This window comes from Copadichromis virginalis, linkage group LG18 (assembly GCF_057382275.1).
Source record: "Copadichromis virginalis isolate Kocher_CV1m ecotype Utaka linkage group LG18, C_Virginalis_male_GT1.1, whole genome shotgun sequence".
Taxonomy (NCBI): Eukaryota; Metazoa; Chordata; class Actinopteri; order Cichliformes; family Cichlidae; genus Copadichromis; species Copadichromis virginalis.
Genome location: NC_140635.1, coordinates 11201151 through 11223105, shown reverse-complemented (window position 1 = coordinate 11223105; position 21955 = coordinate 11201151). Strand labels below are relative to the sequence as shown.

The 21955-nt window shown below is 39.9% G+C and overlaps 1 protein-coding gene across 1 annotated transcript in view; it reads right to left on the bottom strand.

The window, feature by feature from the left end:
* Positions 1-21955, bottom strand: part of ak5 (adenylate kinase 5) — a 108416-nt gene that overhangs the window by 65785 nt on the left and 20676 nt on the right. The window contains exon 6 of the mRNA XM_085438601.1: positions 8200-8391. Within this exon, the coding sequence (XP_085294727.1) occupies positions 8200-8391 (192 nt within the window). The remainder of the gene's footprint in view (positions 1-8199; positions 8392-21955) is intronic.

Below are 21955 nucleotides of genomic sequence, written 5' to 3'. Positions count from 1 at the left end.
CTGCTGACCGTCTGCCCCGCGGTCATGTAGGCTCTCCACAAGCTTGGTTTTCTGTTCTTTGTGTGTTTGGATTAAAGAATGTTAGCTACCGCTCACCGCTCGTCTGCAGGCTTTATTTAATGGAAAACGTCCACAACAGTAGTGTGCCATGTCTCAAAGCTCAGATCATCTCAAACTGGTTTCTTCAGTAATGAGTGACAATGAGTTCTCTGTACTAAGATGTTGTCCGCAGTCACCAGATCTTATATATCCCAATTTAAGCAACCCCAGCACGGCACACTGATCAGACTTTGGCATTAAATTATTTTAAAAATCAATGAAAGCAAAATTCATGTGGCTAAAAATATTGTGATTTTGTAGTCTGCTGATGATGGGCAGCTAACTGGAAGGCTTTCTATTGTCTCTGTAAGTTTTTAAGCGTGATACAAGGGGCTGTTGAGATAAATGGAATAAAAAATCTATTTAGCCTCTTTATATTCAGATTATGTTGGTTCAGTGGAGCACAAAAGGTCAAGGCTTAAAGAGAAAAATACATTTTCATCCTTCACAAATGTCACTGGAAAACAGACAAACCCACTCTACAGATCTGCTCCAGCTGAGAAGATAGAATTAACTTGTATTTATTATTTGAGCTCTTCATCAGTGTTTCTTCTGAACAACCAGAACTCCTCAACACTTTTTGTGGAGGGATGATGTCTTTTTAAAAGCACTTCAAACTCTGCCAGCCTTTGATGTCTGAGTCTTTAAGCTTGTGCGATTGAAAAGATGGTTTGACAAATCATCTAAAGATGTGCTTAACGGAAAGGTGGAGTGACGTGCAGTCTGTCTGAGACCCACTGTAACAGCCTGTTGACCTTGCTGCATCACAGTGGAAGTGGGGACAGAGAAGGGACAAACTATCAATAAGCTAAAAAAAAAGTTTCAAACTACTTTTGTAGAGACTGCAGACTTCTTCTATTCACAGAAGAAACTGATAATTCCCAAGGAGTCTTTTACAAAACACAAACTGTCACACCACATAAGGACAGTGCACCCAGAGAGGTCCATTTACAGCTATTATCCTGGCCATAAGAAAACATAAGCGCTGGAGTGAACAACACCAAATATACATAAACATCATTTTCATCATTAAAGTAATAATCATGGTTTGGTAAGGAAGTAGTATTTCTGAACCGATCCACTGAACCTGACTTTTTCTTTCTTCAGTCTGGACTTTCTCCCTTCTTCTGTCACAACTGGTCCTAAACTTAACTGGTGCTAGAAGAGGGAGTGTGTTCCAGTAAGCAAGTCTGACCTCATGTTTCTTTTCTAGGTGGTTTACAGACTGTATATAAAAGATAGATGTAGCTGTCACCCACTGGTTTGTGAACTTGCTTGATGCCCTGAGTTTGCAATTTTCCCAGTAGCCCTTTGATTTAATTTTTGGTTTTTAAATGAGCCTATATTTGGTCCATATTTGGTTGACACAGTAGCATTAAGTTGCACTGAGGTTCATTGTGGTTCCCCAGCTTGTAATTCATAGTATTATATGGGATATTATTTTGGCTAGCAAAAAAAAAGGAAGCTTAAAACAAAATCTACTTTCTTGAGAAACTAAAGAGCTTACTGCTCAGACTGTCTTCAAAAAACATCTCTCGAGTTTGAGAGAAAACATCACATTGCTGCTTCAAAAGACACAGAGCTCAGTGTGTCTTAATTAAAGCGACTCCACTGGGAATGCAGGGAAGATGTAGAGGATTTACTGAGAGGTGGCAGGCAGCAGAAAATTCATCCAGTTTAACGTAAGAACAGATGCTGATGTTTAAACTAAATGTACTTATAGAAAAACAATCCAAAGCATATTTTTAACCTAATATCTGAAATTATGGATTTCATTCAAGTCTAAATGATTTGGAGGTCATTTCTTAAACATTTTTCTAAAGTCTGAGTTACAATTCCATCCATTTCCTGCCACTTATCTGAAGTCCGATAACGGGGGCAGCAGGTTAAGCATGGTATTTCAGATGTCCTTTTCCCCAGTCACATTTCCAAGGTTGTCCTAGAGCATACTGATATGCTTTGCGGCCACACTTACGTATATGATCGCTCAAGAAAATGGGTGTGCCCCAAAAACCTCCCAAAGGAAGCGTCCTGTTTAGTTACCAGAACTGAGCTGACTCGTTTCAGTGACTATATTGTTCAAAATATTCACTCGTCGCCATCCCATTCTTAGTCCATAGGGTTTAGTATGATGCCGGCCCACTCTTTTTTAGCTATCATAGCTTCAACTCTTCAGTGAAGGCTTTCCACAAGATTTAGGAGTGCGTACTATGTGCCTTGGCCCGGCATAACGGTGCACTGTGGAATATTTAGTAGTGGGGAAATTTCACAACTGGCCTTGTTGCACAGGTGGCATCCTATTACGGTACCACGCTGGAAATGACTGAGCTCCTGAGAATGACCACTGAAGGAACAATGGGCTGGGAGGTCAGTTCCTAGTAAAATATAGTGTATAATATAACCACACTTTGGAACTATAGCAGAAAATAGAAGAATTTCTTTGCAAGATCTAAAACTTGGGAAAAGTATAACATGAGATGTGGATGTGCATGCTAAGTCTTGAGCCGTGCTCGGGCTTAACTTTCTTAATTGTTTACACGTTTTCTTTTTTCCTGCTGGACTCATGGTGCTTACACAGAATTGTGAAGTCTGAATGCTTTATTCTGTGATCAAACCAGAAAAAAACTTGGCAAGATTAAACAAACCTTTATTATTTTTCTTAACATTTTATTTCTGGTGTTATTTAGTTATATCTAGATGACTGGAGACATCAAACGGTCTCAATGCCAACTGCTATTTAAGACATACTTACATTTCCACACTATGGGTTCAAGTTTTTAATGCACTCTATCCAAGACAATTTATTATTGTCCTTTTTTTGTAGTTTTCCTTTGCTATTTCCCATTCTTAGAGTACAGTGGGGGCAAAAAAGTATTTAGTCAGCCACCGATTGTGCAAGTTCCCCCACCTAAAATGATGACAGAGGTCAGTAATTTGCACCAGAGGTACACTTCAACTGTGAGAGACAGAATGTGAAAAAAAAATCCATGAATCCACATGGTAGGATTTGTAAAGAATTTATTCGTAAATCAGGGTGGAAAATAAGTATTTGGTCAATAACAAAAATACAACTCAATACTTTGTAACATAACCTTTGTTGGCAATAACAGAGGTCAAACGTTTACTATAGGTCTTTACCAGGTTTGCACACACAGTAGCTGGTATTTTGGCCCATTCCTCCATGCAGATCTTCTCGAGAGCAGTGATGTTTTGGGGCTGTCGCCGAGCAACACGGACTTTCAACTCCCGCCACAGATTTTCTATGGGGTTGAGGTCTGGAGACTGGCTAGGCCACTCCAGGACTTTCAAATGCTTCTTACGGAGCCACTCCGTTGTTGCCCGGGCGGTGTGTTTTGGATCATTGTCATGTTGGAAGACCCAGCCTCGTTTCATCTTCAAAGTTCTCACTGATGGAAGGAGGTTTTGGCTCAAAATCTCACGATACATGGCCCCATTCATTCTGTCCTTAACACGGATCAGTCGTCCTGTCTCCTTGGCAGAAAAACAGCCCCATAGCATGATGTTTCCACCCCCATGCTTCACAGTAGGTATGGTGTTCTTGGGATGCAACTCAGTATTCTTCGTCCTCCAAACACGACGAGTTGAGTTTATACCAAAAAGTTCTACTTTGGTTTCATCTGACCACATGACATTCTCCCAATCCTCTGCTGTATCATCCATGTGCTCTCTGGCAAACTTCAGACGGGCCTGGACATGCACTGGCTTCAGCAGCGGAACACGTCTGGCACTGCGGGATTTGATTCCCTGCCGTTGTAGTGTGTTACTGATGGTGACCTTTGTTACTTTGGTCCCAGCTCTCTGCAGGTCATTCACCAGGTCCCCCCGTGTGGTTCTGGGATCTTTGCTCACCGTTCTCATGATCATTTTGACCCCACGGGATGAGATCTTGCGTGGAGCCCCAGATCGAGGGAGATTATCAGTGGTCTTGTATGTCTTCCATTTTCTGATGATTGCTCCCACAGTTGATTTTTTCACACCAAGCTGCTTGCCTATTGTAGATTCACTCTTCCCAGTCTGGTGCAGGTCTACAATACTTTTCCTGGTGTCCTTCGAAAGCTCTTTGGTCTTGGCCATGGCGGAGTTTGGAGTCTGACTGTTTGAGGCTGTGGACAGGTGTCTTTTATACAGATGATGAGTTCAAACTGGTGCCATTCATACAGGTAACGAGTGGGGGACAGAAAAGCTTCTTACAGAAGACGTTACAGGTCTGTGAGAGCCAGAGATTTTCCTTGTTTGAGGTGACCAAATACTTATTTTCCACCCTAATTTACGAATAAATTCTTTACAAATCCTACCATGTGAATTCATGGATTTTTTTTTCACATTCTGTCTCTCACAGTTGAAGTGTACCTCTGGTGCAAATTACTGACCTCTGTCATCATTTTAAGTGGGGGAACTTGCACAATCGGTGGCTGACTAAATACTTTTTTGCCCCACTGTATGTACCATTTTTTTTCTGTAAAGCATTGCATTGATATAAAAAGATTCTTTTTTTTATCTAGAGCTTTTCTTAGGTACTCAGTCTGCAGCACTTTGATGAAAAATGAGGACACAAGGATTGTTTGTGTATTGTGACTCAACAGATTCAGGATTTAACTTCAAAATGAAAAGTTTTTTTTTAATGTGTTTTAGGACAAAAGTAGGCCACAGAATGCAGTTGGGCAATATCAGCCTTTGATGATGATTAAAGTAGTTGGGGCATAAATCTATATTAGGTATTGATGGTCTTTTGACCACACAGGCAGGCAGCTATGAAGCTGAGGGAGCAGAGCCACCACTGAGAATAAATCAACACATTGCATTATTATTTTTTAATTCTAGAGGAATAAATCATTTAAATTAAAACTGCAGCTGTGACACATGAATGCTGGTAGCAGTGAAAACAAAACACCTTATAACTATTTTGCATGTTGCTATTTTTTCTAACACCTTTCTCTCCTTTTTCTCATCTTTGGGGTTTTTTGGGGGGGAGGTGTTTTGTTATTTAAGTGGAAAATATTATGAAGTGTATTGATATCTTCTGCAGCTGTTATGACCTTTTTTTTAAACTGATGGTGTGTGAATAGTGTCTTTTCCTCCCTCTTCTGTGTCTGGCTGAAAACTTAGGTACCTACTTTGAATTGAGACCCTATTATTCTGGTCTGGGAAAACTTTCTTATTAACACATTTTCTTCCTGTTTATGTCAAGGAGAAGTGTAAAAGGTCTTGTGTTTTCTTTTGGTGGTGGGTAAACTAGGTGTCTTGATGCATGCTCAATAATGAGAGACCAAAGACGTCAGTTGGATGAGTGATGAAACATTCGTTTCACTGAAAATGCTGCATCCAGGTGACGAGGTAACTTCTAATTTTCTTTGATTTCGTTACCTGGATTACTGGGCTTGCATCCAGGTAAACTAAGGGTTTTGAAAATGTTGTGTTTACTATTTTGGTCTTTCACAGGAAGTGGGGAAGAGGGGAGTCACTTTTACATTATGCTCTGGTTTCCCCTTGTCAAAGCCAGGGGAATTGTCCATTTTGCTTTTATTACAGGTAAGTGAGATAGGTTATGTTTTTGCATATTTCTGGTTGACATTTATTTTTCTTAAGTAGCATCTGGAAAGTTTTTCAAGTTATTGCTTGGAAGCAAGAGCATCACTAGAGAGTAAAAGCAGTTGTCAGCATCTTTTAGCAAAATGAGTCCACAGTTTTCAATCCCAGTGACATGCATGGTGCTGACCAGGAGCAGGACCATGCCAATCTTTTTTTTTTTTACTGTCACAAGGCTGAGCACCATGAAATTGTCTCCCCTGATGAAACTATAAATGTGGAGTCCCACTGTACTGTCCTTAGGCCTCTGATGGGGAATGTTCAGTAGTGAAAATGATGCGAACTGGAATGGGTGCCAGCGCACAGTGCATTAAAAACTTGCCAGATTTGCAACCATACCATTTCATCCACGTTGCAGATGTATTAATGACACCTTATACGTGATGTGTCTTCCACCATTTTTCAAAAAGACTGCAGCACAACAACGCACTGCACACAGGGGGTCGACAAGATGCAAAATTGAGAAGTCATGAATACTTTAAGACCTGCTCTTCTTTCCCTCTCCACACAGTCCAAAGAAATGCAGGTTATTGGATTTGAAACAAACAAACAAAAAGCCTGTTATCTCTCTGACAAACAGGCTCGCTGAGTGCAGGTAGAGGCGATTGAAAAAGAGAGAACAAGCAACACCGAATCAGAAATGAGATTCAAGAAGTGTGATGAGACAGAACAGCTGGCCAGACAAAAAGAAAATAAGCAGAGCATAAAAATAGCATGCTAAGAAACTGGAAAAACATAAAACATGAATGAACAAAGCAAGCAAATTAAATGGGAATATGTGTGGAGCCAACCCCTTAATGACACTGATGTTTTCACCGTTACCTGAGGTGACAGGAAGCAAAAGTTACATAAGCCTTCTTTTTAGTGTTGATATGAAAATCCAGTGAAGGTTATTGTATGCATTTGATTTGAAGACATCCCAAGACAAAGATCCAAATCCATACGAATGCAAATAAAGTCTCTTTCTTGCAATAATACAGTAGAGAAGTTATTCAGTATTCCCTCTGCTACAAAGAAGACGACACTGAGCTGACACTCAGACAGATCAATAAGACTCCCACCAGAAGAGTGGGCTGCTGACTGCAGGAGCCAATATCTCTATTTGCACTCAACTCACACATGCCAAGGGTAACTCAATGCCACTTTGCACCAAGCCACACAATCAGATGACTATCCCAGAGGTCTCCAGTTAACACTGAAATCTCTGTTTCAACAGCAGCAGTCTGGATTTCAGCTCCAAACAATCAGAAACTAACTGACGCAGGTTGGAAACGTACTTGACTTTGAATGCATGCTCCTGCTGTGGTGAGTGTGGTAAGCATGACAATGAAGATCTTGGGTCATTTTAACAAAATTGCTATGCACAGGCCTACATCTATGCATCCAGGCAAGCCCCGTCAGACAGAAGGATAACACTGACCTACCAAGCATGGTCAGGCCTTTCATTCAGACTGTATCTCTGCAGCTATTAAATAGATTTCTAATTTTGTGCACACTGTCTCAACAACTTTGTCTTAACAGACTTTGTTTTAACAAATATCAGGTGGATTTCTTTTAAGAGGACTAATAAAGTCCTCTTATAAAGAGTTTTTACCAAGCAACCTCATTAGAACAAAAATGGCATTTGCTCAGCCCTGTTGTTTATGATCACGGAAACTATAGCTTTTTCCCCCCAGTTGCATCCAAAGAGAACTTTTTCTTCATTTTATTGACCTGGCATTAAGATTTGCCCAGTGGGAACAGTCTCATCAGATGCTGTGCTTTTTAAATTGCCTGCAGTCATACATGATGAATGATGTGTATTGGGATTAAGCCATTAGGGTTAAATAATAAAGAAGTGGCTGGAGAGGCACGTGTACCTGCTAGTCACCAATCACCCAATGGCTACCAATTAAACTGCAGTTATAAAAACCCCTTCACCTTATAGCTAGAGTGCTTTTGAAATTACAAATAAATGAAATTACTAGCTCATGCTCAACATTCTTCAAAAATCTGTAAAAAAAAAAAGCGCCCCAAAATGTATGATGGGAGTAAAATAATAATAATGATAATAATAATCTATTTTTGACACTTGAGCAAGAGGGTTTCAAGGTGATTCAAGGTGATGTAATGGTTAACTTTTGAGGTTGGTTCTGGCTCCATCTGCACTTCTATGTGGGTTTGGCATAGCTGTGACTTACTGCCACAAAAAACGAACAATTTTAGGTTCATTGGTGATTCTAAATTGGCCGTAGTTGTGGATGTCACCATACAGGGTTGCGTCTCTCTGTGAGAGCACTGTGCGGTGTCTGGGATAGGCTCCAACTCTCGTGGAAACTGGGGCTGGGTAAGGAGTTAAGAAAAATAATGAATGGATGGATGATTATGTGAATGTCAATTCTGTGCCAGCTGGAAGCCGTGCTCACCCACCCACCACCCTGATCTCCACATCCTTTGGTTTGAAGTGCTGTATGAGTGTAATTTCTCTAAAAATGGGTTTTTCAGCAGCCTTACCGTAACAATAAGTCCCCTTTCCTGGAAGTATTTGACCAGAGGAATGGTGTTTTGTTTGAAGTTGGTCAGACGGCGCTCAATGGCCTTAGGGTTGTCGTCAGGCCGTCCCTGCTGCTCGGCTCGTTTCTGCAGCCTCTCCTTCAAACGGTGGTTAGTGCAGGCCAGGAACACCACAAGGTCAGGAGTACAGATCTAGCGGGAGAGAAGAGAATATATTAACCAATACTATAAATACTTTACCTCTCATAAAAGTCTTCATTTATATGTGATGGCCATAATTTGACCCTGTGGAACCTCAGAGGTGCTGACTCTTTCAAATCTCTGCGGTCCACTCAGGTCAGTCTCATTTTTAAATTCAGTTCACTCAGGTCAAAATGATAAAAATGCAACTCATTCAAAAACAAAAGACCTGATCTTTCTAAGGTCTGAAGAGACAGTATATATACAGTGGGTATATATAGTGTGTGTACACAGAAATATTTCCTGCTTTTGAATTAAATCTACTTGAATTCCACTGGAATTCATTGCCTTGAGGATTTCAGCTTATCACGTAGAAAATAGCCTGCGGCTGCACCAGCGACGCCACAGTTTTAATACAGGTGGGATTATGACTCAAACAGGTTAATACTGTCCCCCCTCAAAAGAAGATGAGTACATAAGCTGCCACTCAGAAAGCTTTTCTTTGCATTATTGCTTTTGTGTAATAAACAGAGGAGGATGATAGATAAACTCAGCTAAAAATTAGCATCTTTTTTGCGGGACTTAGATATAATCCAACAAGCAGCAGTTTTCATAATCATGTCAGTGGTTCTGTGTGTAGACAGGAGCCCGTTTGGATTTAACAGTTCAAGATAAATAACCCCATATCAGCCATATGTAAACAACACTATGATTGCTCTTACATACATTTGCCTATATAGATCACCATTGAGTGTTTTAATGCCATTAGTAATTACCAAAATATTTTTTTATGTTTCTCTAATGGTTATTCTGCCAGTATGGACAAGCTCTTTTATTGAAGCGATATTTGTTAATGGTTAAATATAATGATTGTTGTTATCCATGAATTTTTCGATTTATTTAAAAAAAAGTAGGTGGCAGCAGGTGGTCTTTTGACAAAATCATCTTTGATTTAGATTTTTTTTATGCTGTTTCTAATGATTGACAACAAATAAGACTGCAAATAAGGAGTAATACGATCACATTCAACTTCTCTTTGTGGTTATCAGGCTTTTAATTTGTCTGCCTCAACAGCCCAGCTACAGAACATCCAAGCAGCCAGTGCATAAACAGAAAAGTCATCAGAAAAATCATTATTGCAAAGTTCAACGTTCAGTTTAGAGGATGTGGTCTGTGGTGCGCATGACCTGTTTTGTAATAGAAAAAGAAAGGTTAGTGTGCCAACTGAATTTGTGTCATTTAAACCTTGCAACCAAAAAAGGAGAGTGTAAGCAGAGCTATTCTTTTTAGCTCAAAATGCTGCAGTTGTCACTATGTACAGTCGGTCAGCTCATTGTAATGAGTATGCCTGCCTCATAGTCCTTGCAGGTGACTATTTGTGACTGCTGTTGTGGGCCTGATCTCCGACAACATCGAGACGGCCTACCTGGAGGAGATTAGGAACCTGGAGACCTGGTGCCAGGAGAATAACCTCCTCCTAAACGTCAGCAAGACTAAGGAGCTGATCGTGGACTTCACTACAAAGCAGGCGAGGAATTACAAACCCCTCATCATCAGTGGCACGCCAGTGGAGAGAGTGGACAGTTTCCGATACCTGGGTGTCCACATCACTCAGGACCTGTCATGGTCCTGTCACATCAACACCCTGGTTAAGAAAGCCCGTCAGCGTCTCTTCTTCCTCAGAAGACTTAGAGACTTCCATCTGCCACTGAAGGTGCTCAAGAACTTCTACTCCTGCACCATCGAGAGCGTCCTGACGTCAAACATCTGCACCTGGTTTGGGAACAGCACCAAGCAGGACAGACGAGATCTGCAAAGGGTGGTGCGCTCGGCAGAACGCATCATTCAATCAGAGCTCCCTGACCTGCTGTCCATCTACACCAAGCGGTGCAAGACCAAAGCTAGGAAGATTATGATGGACCTCTCCCATCCCAACAATGGACTCTTCTCACTGTTGAGGTCTGGGAAGCGCTTCCGCTCCCTTAAGGCCAAAACAGAGAGAATGAGGAGGAGCTTCTTCCCCCAGGCTATTCGGGCCCTGAACCAGGTGTAGGACTGGACTCTCCCAAACACGTCACTATAAGACTGGACTCTCACACACGTCACCACACGCACCACCACACATTTCCTATAATCCTATAATTCCTATAATTTATAATCCTTATCTTTATAATCTCTTCTGCTATTTGCACATTCTTTACTGTAAATTCCTAAGTTAATTTGTAAATTTTTGTAGTAAATTGTAAATATTGTAAAACTTTTCTTCTGTCATTTAATGGTCGGGCATTGTACAGCTACAAGCATTTCACCCCCATGTCATACTGTGTATGGTTGTGTGTGTGTGACAAATAAAATTTGAATTTGAATTTGAATTTGAATTTATTTGTAATGTGCCCAGAACAATGAAGTACTGTCATGTGAGTACATAAGGCCTAAATACACTAAGCAGTTAAAATTCAGGGATAACACAGTTATAAACCATATTGGATCAATTTCATGTGCTTTGGTGCAATTGAAAGTACACTGAAGACACAGCAGCAAAGTAACGCTCATTCAAGCTGCACAGGCAGAGCAGCTACAGTATGTACTGTCACACGAAGGTTTGGAGCACTACTCAAGCCCTACAAAATAAAATCCAGCAGGCAACTTGTGTACTTTTTTCTAGCCAAACTGTCTTGTGGGCTTCAGATACTGTTTCATTTTCATGCCATCAGTAGTGACAAGGACAGTAGCACCAAGAAAAACTAGAAAAAATATCAGTCAGGAGAAAGCAATGGTCTTTTTCACTCCCTCCAAAGCCATTCTCTTTTTGGGGATGTCCTTGTTTTTGTACCTGTTGTCACTTTCATTTGCAAAGCAGGTAAAATGGATTCACAATATTTTCTGCTTCCTAGCAGGACAGGACTATCCCTAAAATTTAACTGACTTTGTGTTATACTGTGAAGTGTTTTTGAGCAGTGTTTAAACATACAGTATAACAAAATGTGGCTGTCATTGACAAGAAATCATCAGAGTGTCTTCTTATTTAAAAGAAGACTAAGTCTTCATTAGGTTAAAGTTCTATAGTTAAGTGCCTAAAATGTTAGGTACTGACTAAAACACATTTAACAGCTACTCTACCCTGTAAAGTGTGTAACTAACAAGTGCAGATCACTGAAGGATACTTTTATCTGCATAACGTAAAGCATCATCAAAGTCAGGCAATTTAGTTTCTATGGTAGTTCTGACCTCCTCAGGTGTGACTCACAGAAGCGCTAAATATCCTCCTCGTCTTGTACCTGACAACCCACCACCAGTGGGAACCTTGCACTATATAAAGCCTGCACAGCAGTTTATAAGTTAGTTTCCTCCAGCTTGTGTTTCACTTTGATGAAATGGACTTGATGAACACTCCAGAGTCTGCATTTTATCTGGCACAATGCCAGAGAACTAAAAATAGTCTGAACGACGATGCTTATCGAGGCACATGCCACTCCGGCAGTGCGACTCAGGCTTGAGTCTTATAGCCGCTGTTTTCTACGAGAACGGTTTTAGATAGATCTTTATTAAAATGGTTGTCCTCACGTCAGACTGGAGCAAAAAGACATCATGTCAGGCTGTTTTAATGCCGGCAGTTCAGTAAGTGAATCTATCTGTTTTGCTTCAAGGCCAGGAAGCATGTGGAGGCTTTCTTTCAAACACACACTCATACAGAGTCCTAAATAAGGTGCATAAGCAGGCTGATGCTGACCTGATGGCTGTGCCAAACATCACTGCTAATAACCTTTTAGGGATGTTCTGCTAAATGCACTCGATTGAAGGGAAAACAACAACAAAATCCAAAAAAAAAAAAAAGGTTTTGAAAAAAACAATGGCCGCAATTGACGCAGCTTCCTGTTGTGCTGCAATGGAAAGTTAATATCTATCACAGAAGGTACATAAGACGGTTGCTGTATGCTAACAAATGGTTTTAGCATTTAAGGATTTTTGTTTGTTTGTTGTGATTGGATTTGTGTGCCATTTTATTAGGTTTTGTTTCTGGTTTATTGAGATAAGAAACTGATTCATTTAAATGAAAAATCTTGTTTCATACTTTTTCACATAATACTGCCTTACACAAAGAAACAGTTGAATATGGGCTCCAGTCCAGAGTGAACTTGGCTGCCTTGAGTTAATTTCATTCTCCTCTTCCTTTCTAAACATATGTAGCTGTAGACTATCAGGCGTCTCCATCTGTCTGTATAGACCCAATTGTTCTCGGGTGGTTTCCTCTCCATCCGCCCTGCATCTCTCATGGAGAGGAACAAATTTTAAATCTTTGACGTCTCCAGGAGCTTTCTAACCTGTCTAAATGAATAGAACAAGACTGCATAGTTTAAATAAATGTCACCATATATACTGTAGAAACTGGAGGATGGCAGCTGAATCACTCGGTCTATAAAAGTCACCAAAACGAGTAAGCTGTCCAACAGAATCTCAAGTAAAAACCCAAAAGATTTTCCAGGAACACTAAAGCTGGCATTTTATTTTCTTTAAAAATGATGAATTGAAGATAGTTGCAGTTTCATTTCCTTTTATTTAACTAATTGCATAATGGGCTAATCCTTTAATTTTTCATTGAGTGTATTCTGCTGAACCTCAGTTAACATTAATTTTTATTGTTATACTGAGTCTTGCAGTTATTTCCTTGATTCATTGGATAATTGGTCTATAAAGCACAATAAATTATGCCAACTAAGAACATTGTGGTTGTCTTTAAACGTCTCATGTCCAATCAAGAGTTACAAAATTCTAATTACTGCATGTGTGTTTGAAACACCCTCCATTATATTTACAAATTGGGCACTTTAGTACACCTTATTAGAATGTACTGGACTGAGTATAATTTAAAGCACCTTGAGGCAACTGTTATTATGATTTGGTGCTGTAAAAATAATACTGATACTGGTGACTATGGAGTCCATTTGAGTACAGTGAACTCATTGTCATATTTAAGAAACTATCTTGAGATGAACTGAGCTTTGTAAAATCAAGACTTAACAGACCAGGCCTTGTTTTTAGGTTTTTGTTGTCTAGTTTTGCTGAAGCTGTGTGAGTTTCCTGTTAGCTGATAAGAGTAGAACAAGGTGTGGTCTTCTTCTGCTGCAGTCCATCTGCTTAAAAGTTTGACTAACTACAAGTTCAGAGATGATATTCTACACAGAGAACTGCTGCTCTTTATCAGACCATCCTCTTTAAACCCCAGACATGGTTGTGTCCGGTGTATCAGCATTTTTTGAAATGCTCAGACCAGCCTGTCCAGCACCAGCAACCACATTCAAAGTCATTTATTTACATTTCTTCCTCATTCTCATGCTTAATTTGAATTTTTGCAGGTCATCGTACACAGATGAGTGTATACAAGACCAATAATGGCAGCAAAATCTAATTCTTGAGACCCATGAAATATCAAACATTGGACACTTTTCCTTAAGATTTTTTTAATAGACAATAAACAAAGAGTTCAACTAATCAATCTGTTACTGGGATAGAACAGAAAGCTGTCAAAAGTACTTGTGCTTTTATTTAAAAGATGATTTCTGCAACCATTAACCTGGTTCATAACCAGCAGTGAGATTCCTTTTGAAAATCGTATTCTTTGATTTTGTCCCAGAGTCACACAGAAAACTATAATGCCAACAAAGAAGAAACTTCAGTCTTTAACTGTAACCTGTGCAGATTCTGTAAATGTCACCCACCCACTTATCTTGCATATTCACAGTGGTTATGTGTCTAGATGGAAATTCACAGAAAACAAATAGATTTTTTTTTTCTTGCTGCGGATGAAGAGAGCGGTGTAAGCTTGCTAAAAGAACAATTACATAACGTTACTGTTAGGTTTTTTTTCTTTTACTTCCCCTTAGACCAGGGAAGTCTCTGTCTTGCAGGAGGAGGAAGATAAAGAAATGCGCATTTGTAATACGCAGAAATTAATTATTCTCAGAGCAGAAAGTTGAGTTTCTCTCTGTTGTTTTTATAAGAACGAGCACTTACTGCAGTGTAGCTGCTGCTCTTTTTGCACTTTTTAAATACCCGGTATGATGCATGAGTATGGATTTACGAGACAAGATTCATGCAGGAAACTGATCGATAAACAATCAGAGACTTACGGTAGACACCCAAAATTGTGATTGATGTTCCATGACTATTTCAAACCAAAGCTGATAAATAGGTAGATGTGTGTGTTTTGGATTTAGGGACCTCTCCTAGCCAACTGACAGTGGCAAATAAAGAGACTGGCACTTTCATACTCAATAGGAGTATTTGCTAAATGGCTTGATGAAGGGATAGATGGTCTCTCTGGGCGGCTATAAAGAGAGCAGGGTTGCTGTGGTGGCCCAGAGGAGTTGCCCATAAATGGCTGCTGTGATGCTGAAAAGGGCAAAGTAGCAGCATGGGGTGAGTAATGAAAATGGATGCTGCAGGCCCTCAGAGGATCACTCAGTTGTCCCCAAGCTCCCAGGCTCCCAGGCAATGTGGGATCTGAAAATAAAGTGCTGAACCTTTCAGAATATGAAGCTCAAAGCAGCGCTGAGCCTGTCTGAAAGTATCAGAGTCAATTTTATCTCTTTGAAGGTCTCTTTACAACCAGATCAAACGTAATCAAAGTTTACAGATACTCATATTAAATGTGTGCAATGTCTCAAATAACGAGATCAGTATTTGTGCAGATAATCCCTGTAAACCAAGAGCTCAGACTTCAGGCTGCTTTAAACATAAGGTTTCAGACAGTCGTTTCCCCACTGCTGTGAGTGCAGAAGCCCCTCCCACCTGCTGTTCCAACCTTCTATTTATGAGTGGCAGCCAATTAAAATTGATCGTAAGGGGAAGACGGTCTCGAAGGGAGGGGCGCTATATGGATTGCTTCAGACAATTCGTATAACCTTAATAGGCTTAGTTTGTGAACCTCAGTGTCCAAAAAAATCTACTATTGCGAGTTGAGTTTTTTAAGAGAGGGTAAAAGATGATATCAGATTGGCGAATCATCGATCAAGTACACAGTTTCAGGCGTACGATTACAGTATCAAGCACAGAAAGAGCGATAACTAAACAGCTCTTTGTTTATCGTAAGAGACGTGTGTTTTTTAGTCCTAGACCATATCCTGTATTTGACTCCCGAAATAGCCATGTCCATGTAAACACACTCACCTCTACTATTGGTTCATATTTTTCACACAACATTCATGTAAATCCTTGCTGTCGACAACTCTCACTGGGTTAAATTGTTTGTTAGGCAGTCATTTTATCAACATCTGTGTCTGTGAGCTAAAACTACCTGCCTCACCAATCCGAACTGCTGGAGTCTCCAGGCTCTCTGTGGCTTTGTAACTGAGTGCGTAACTTGCTCTACGTCCTCCTCCTTCATCTTTAATCACAGCAGTCTCTTTCAGTAAGTAAACCTTTTTCCTCTCTTCTCTCTTTTTAAGCCCTCTTGGTCTAGAAGTGCTGTGCTGCTAATGATTATAAAGAGTTTCGAATCTTCAGCAGCCTCACAGGGACGTTTAGCAGCAGCATGATACAACGGCTTGCATAAGTCTTTTACAGCAGTTTTAGGTGTAGCTGTATAGTACTGGCAGAGGGAAAATATTCTTTAAGGGAAGAATGTAATAAATAAAAAACATTTTTAGCCACTCGATTGTGAAGATATCCAGCAGACGTTCGCAGCTGACAGATCCGGTTTTTGAATTGTTCTTGAGATAAAAAAAATTATTTGGGGATATCTATTTTGTAATCTTTGAGATAAAATAAACAGTTAATAATTAGATGTCATGGTTTAACTAAATAATATAATACCTATGTACATCTTTTACCATACAAAATACTCCTTCATATATTGTCCACGTTTTGCCCATGTCTATATGTAGAAGTCTTAGGTAGCATCTTTGTGGTCTTGAGTTCTCTAGGTTTTCTGATCATCTTTCAAAATATTTCTTCGGACGTTCATATACAAAGGACATCATGGGACGTTCAGCCGCATGGAGTACTACCACATTAGGTGGTACTGCACTGTAATGTAAAACAAGTTGAGCCGCATCGTGACGCCTCAAAACTACTGTTAGTACTTTACAACACCATCTGGAAAGTGTCTGACAAAGTCCTTTTTTTTTGTTGCATGGGGCAGCACGGTAGGGCACCAATGCCCTACCGTGCTGCCCCATGCAACAAAAAAAAGAAGCAGGTTAACACTGTTGCCTCATAGTAAGAAGGTACTAAATTCCACTTTCTTCCTACCAGAGTCCAAAGACGTTAGTGGGGTTAGGTTAATAAGTGATTAGTGTGAGTGTGAATGGTTCCCTCTCTCTCTGTGTTTGGCATATTTGGATAGTAGTACTATATTATATTGTTTGAATAATTCCTACATTAGGTTCCCAGCATTCTGCTTTGCTTAAAAGCAAACCAGAATACACAGAAATACCACAGGTATTTCCAGGTAATTGTCAAACATTAAAGTTTGCTTTAATAGGTTATTACATGGTAAATAGAAACTGGCGGTTTTGCATTTTCCAGCTGTTTACTGCTTATTACACAGAAACTATCATGGATGTTTCCATTTATTAATTTAGAGCATTAAACATAATATTTACATTCTTGCTTTTAAGCCAAGCAGAATGCTGGGAACCCAAGGTAGGATCAACTCAAGAATAATAATATAGCAATAGTATCCAAATATGCTTAAACATCATCCAATATTACTCTTATTAATATGAGGTTATTGCAATCTAAACTGAAGTTTAACTGAAACACTTGAGTGTGTGCATCTACTCACAGAGAGCTTAAACACTTCCAACAAACTGGCTACAAACTGCCTGCTGCTCCCAGATGTCATAGTTAACTGCTGCACATGACATGTGAGTTACATTGTGCTCTGATGTGACCACTGAATGATGCCAAATAAGTTATGTAAAGATGCTGAAAAGGCAACTGGAAACTCAGCTATATATTTGTTGATTTAGAAAAAAAGAAAAAAATCCATGCGGTATCCTGCACCAGTGTCTCCCAGGATTACAGACCTGTGGCACTGACTTCCCATCTCATGAAGACCCTGGAAAGACTCATCCTTATCCAACTCTGACCTATTGTCAGGTCACATCAGGATCCCCTTCAGTTCACTTACCAGCCCCGTCTCGGAGCTGAGGACGCCATCATCTACCTGCTCAATCGTGTCTACGACCATCTGGGGAAGCCGGCGAGCACTGTGAGGGTCACGTTTTTTGACTTTTCCAGTGCATTCATACCATCAGGCCAACACTCCTGGGTGATAAGCTGACAGCGATGCAGGTGGATGCCTTTCTTGTGTCTTGGATTGTTGATTACCTGACAGGAAGACCACAATTTGTGTGTCTTCAACATTGTGTGTCTGATAAGGTGATCAGCAACATAGAGGCACCACAAGGGACCGTCCTCTCCCCTTTCCTCTTCACCCTCTACACCACAGACTTCAGCCATTGGACAGAGACCTGCTGGCTTAAGAAGTTTTCACTGATGTTGTGGGGATGGAACTGGACTCCCTTAAGTCAAATGCACCACTGAACGACACAGGAAATCATTCTTGCCTGTGGCCCTCTCCCTGTACAACTCCTCCATCTAATGCATAGATTTACAGTTTAGAGTAAAATTTCAATAATGTATATTTAATCTTTGTAATATTCTGGATATTTATAAGTGAGCTGTTTGTATATATTAGAGCTATTTCTTATATTTTGTAATTTTGAAATATATTTTTTTTATTTAATTCAGTTTGTTGCTGTACTCATTGTCTTGGAGCAACTGTAACCACATAATTTCCTTCCGGATTAATAGTGTGTTCTGATTCTGATGAAAGGCACCATTATTTTTTTCTTTCAGTGTAAAAAGTTGTAATGTATAAAAAATGACATCCTCGAGTTGATCCCATAAACAGTCCACAGAAGGGTAGACCTAAAGGAACACCTTCGAGGAAATATGATTCATTGTTTAACATAAAAAGGTTCCATGTCTGAAAAGTGAAGTCAGAAGTGCCGTAAACCTGCATTCTTTTTAAGTCAGAAGGCGGTGACTCCTCTGGTTGCAAAGAGGCGTCTATTCAGTCTGTCAGCTTGTTGATCTATGATCTAACTAAATAACATTGGTTCATTTTATAGACTATCATTCTCTTTAGAGTCAAGGGGAAACAAACCAGAGTGCACCAAACCTCAAACATTAATTCCTGTAAACTCATTGCACCACAAACCCATTTGTTCTCATTTGTATGCCTCACCCTTCCTTCACTTTCCCCCTTTTTGTCAGCCTCTCTGAGACATATCGGGAAATTTGCCAGGCTGGGAGCCACTACAGATTTTCAGTTAGACCTCTGCCATACTTTACCCTCTCCTGTAGCTCATCAATAAATGAGTATCATTCATATTTTGGGTTGGGGTTCTTGCTAGTGAAACATCCCTACTGGCAAGAAGAGACTAGATTTAGACAAGTGGGTGGAGTCCATCCATAGACCATACAGATCCACTGCACTAATAGACACCTGCTAATAAGTGTTAAATAGGATTCAAATGAAATACTAAGAAATTTTACTCTTGAAAAGTGGACTATAGAATTCTTGGGCAGCCTTGTAGTACAATCAGCTATATTTAAATCTTTAAGAAAAATAGAAACACCTTAAATGCAGTTGAGAAGTTAATTGAATTGGCTTGTAGTCTGGTCGCTGATCATAACAATAAAAGCTTCAAGCCTTAAAACAAATACTGGTTATTGTATACCCCAGGCCTGCCGCATGCTTGCATTAATATCTAGGTGGTCATCAGCTCACATCCAATCATTAATGACTTTATGAACTGTTTCTGAGCGGTTGCTAAGACACACTTATAAACAAAGCTGCATGGATATCCACCTTATGTAACATCCAGTAGACTTTCTCTAGTCCTGATCTAACAGCAGTGCCCCTTTACAAACCGCTGTAAGCTATTTTAAATGACACTTAAATAACATTCTGACAATAAAAAAAATTGAATCAGCTTAACTGAATTTCAGAGACTGCTGCTTATGAAAAGCGGTGATTTATACGACTTCCGGGCCGTGAATGTGAAAATGCCTATTAACACACAAATGTGTGGCAACATAGATGAGTTAGCCAGTGACTGTGAGTTTATTGAATTGTTTACACATTAGCAGATGTGATCTGCTCCATGTTTGGAACAGCTGGAAACACACTTATAGCTCAGCTTTGAGGTGTATCAAAGAAGGGAGGAGTATGTGATTGGGTGGGTGTTGCCTGGTTAGCACTGATTCTCTACACGAGCCAGCCACATGTATCCTCTTGTTTATGTGTTTTGTTTCCTCAGGCAGCTTTCAGACAGGGAGCAGGTACTGAGTGGAATCTGCTGTCAGGCGCAGCGGACCGGGGAGACGACAGCAACTTCATTATGAGCTATTATTACACCCAAACTTGGCCTCTTCACAACAACAGGGAGAGAGGGTACAAAAACCAGAGTGGCAAGAGGATATAACAAAGACATTCGAGTGGGTTACATATCCACAGTGGTTACTGTGATGGGCCCACAGAAACCCCTCACAATGCCTGAATGCTTGTTGTTCAATAAATCTGGCATACTTGGAAAATCATCTTATTATAACTGTGGAAATGTTGTTCTCTTGTGATAAAAAAAAGAAAAAGATCTTAAGGGACTTTCAGGTTAAAGTTAAATATATAAAACAAAACTAAATTGTATGTTAATCTGTGACCTGAACGAAATTAAAGTAATATAAAATAGTGCAATGAATAACACTATCTCATTACAACGCTCTGCTGAGAAACCTTGGGTTCTGGCATTTGTTTGAAATTTACTTTCACATACCGTATACCCCAGACGAGTTCCTCACTCCACAGTCTCCCCCAGTGGGGAAATACATCTTGAGACAGTGCAGAAATCCACAAAGAGCTCAAAGCTTTGACACAGCCTTGAAACTTGCCAGATCCCAATCTGATTTAGCCGCTACCCAGGTCCTGTCTCCATGCGTCGCCCAGGACAATTTCAAAGTTGTGGCTGACTGGTGCATATTTAAAGCATCTAAGATGCTTCTACGATACTTTCTGCACAGCTGGCTGCAGAAAGAAAAAGCTGTGGATCACTTCTTATATTACAGTCGTTACTAAGGAATTTAAAGAGCGCCATGGCCGACCTAATCATTTATCGCTGATGAGTAGCAAAAATACACAGTTGAAGATTAGTATATATGTAAGCAGTGATGATTCGTATATAGATATATATACAGAGCATTTTCTAACTAATTCCTAATGAGCTATTTTAAAGTATCATAACATCATGTATAACTAAACTACAGTAAGTTTCCCAAATAAACCAAAGACAGTACAGAAAAATTAGAGTACTCAGTGGTATAATTAACTAGTCTGTTCATATACTTCATAGTCTTTTATATCATGGTTTTTATTCAAATTTGCTGACTATGAGGTAGTTTTATAACTGAGTGTGAAGCTCGGGTAGTAAACTCAGCATTGATATATCATATCCGTTTACCTGTAAGTTGATTTAACAATAGAAAGCTGCTTATTTATACTTCCAGAGACATGATCAGACTTGCTTGAGTCATGTCAGGGTGTGTTTGGTGAATACAAGTTCAGTATTATCTTTTAAATTAAATGCTTTTTATTAGATGTTTCACAAGATTCACAAGTCTGTGTCAGCTCAACAAATAATACAGTGCAGCCCAAGCGTGGGACCAGAGGCAGCTAAACAAAGACGATTCTCATTCTGAAGCCGAGGAGAGCGGCAGCTTGAACTGCTAATTGTCTGTAGGTTTGACACTCAGAGTGACAGTGATCGTGTTAAACTTGTTTTTAACTGAGTTGGTAGCACACTGTGACTAATGCCATGCAACTGAAAACAGAAACGGTGACGTCTGGGATGACAAAATAAAAACTGTTTTGGTTTGTGCTCGACTTCATGTAAGCATGTTTTCATATATTAAGTATGGTTATCTCTTTCTTCTGTATTTATAGGTTATATCTTTTTGCATGCACTCATGTGCTAATGCACATTTGTTGTGTGTCACAACCATGTGCGTTCATGCACTTTCATGCTTTGACCTCTTTGCAATTTTATGCATTTGCCTGTTTATTTCACTGTACGTGTAAATACAATTTTGCATATTTCAGTGTGTATGAAGCACGTTTCCTTGCGTGTCTGCATACAAAAAAAGGCAATAGGAAAACATAGTTCCAGAGACAGAAATGGTCTTTTGGACCATTTGTTACCCTAACTGAAGAGAACAGCCTCTGTAGAGCCAAATGACTGGCTGTGGCTGTCTACAATGACAAGCCATTTGGATGTGTTGACTGGAAAGATGACGAGATAAAGCTCCACACTATCTTTCAGTAAGTGGCGCTTTCAAAAGAGTCCCATCTGGTTTTCCCTGCAGGAGCCCAAAAAACACAAATTTAATCAACCATTCTGTGCCACAGTGGAGCTGCAGTTTTGTAGAGAGTACCAACGCTGTTTGATAGTTACAGAATATTCACAGGCTGCATCACAGCTTCCTTACGTGACACACCGACAGCACATACTGT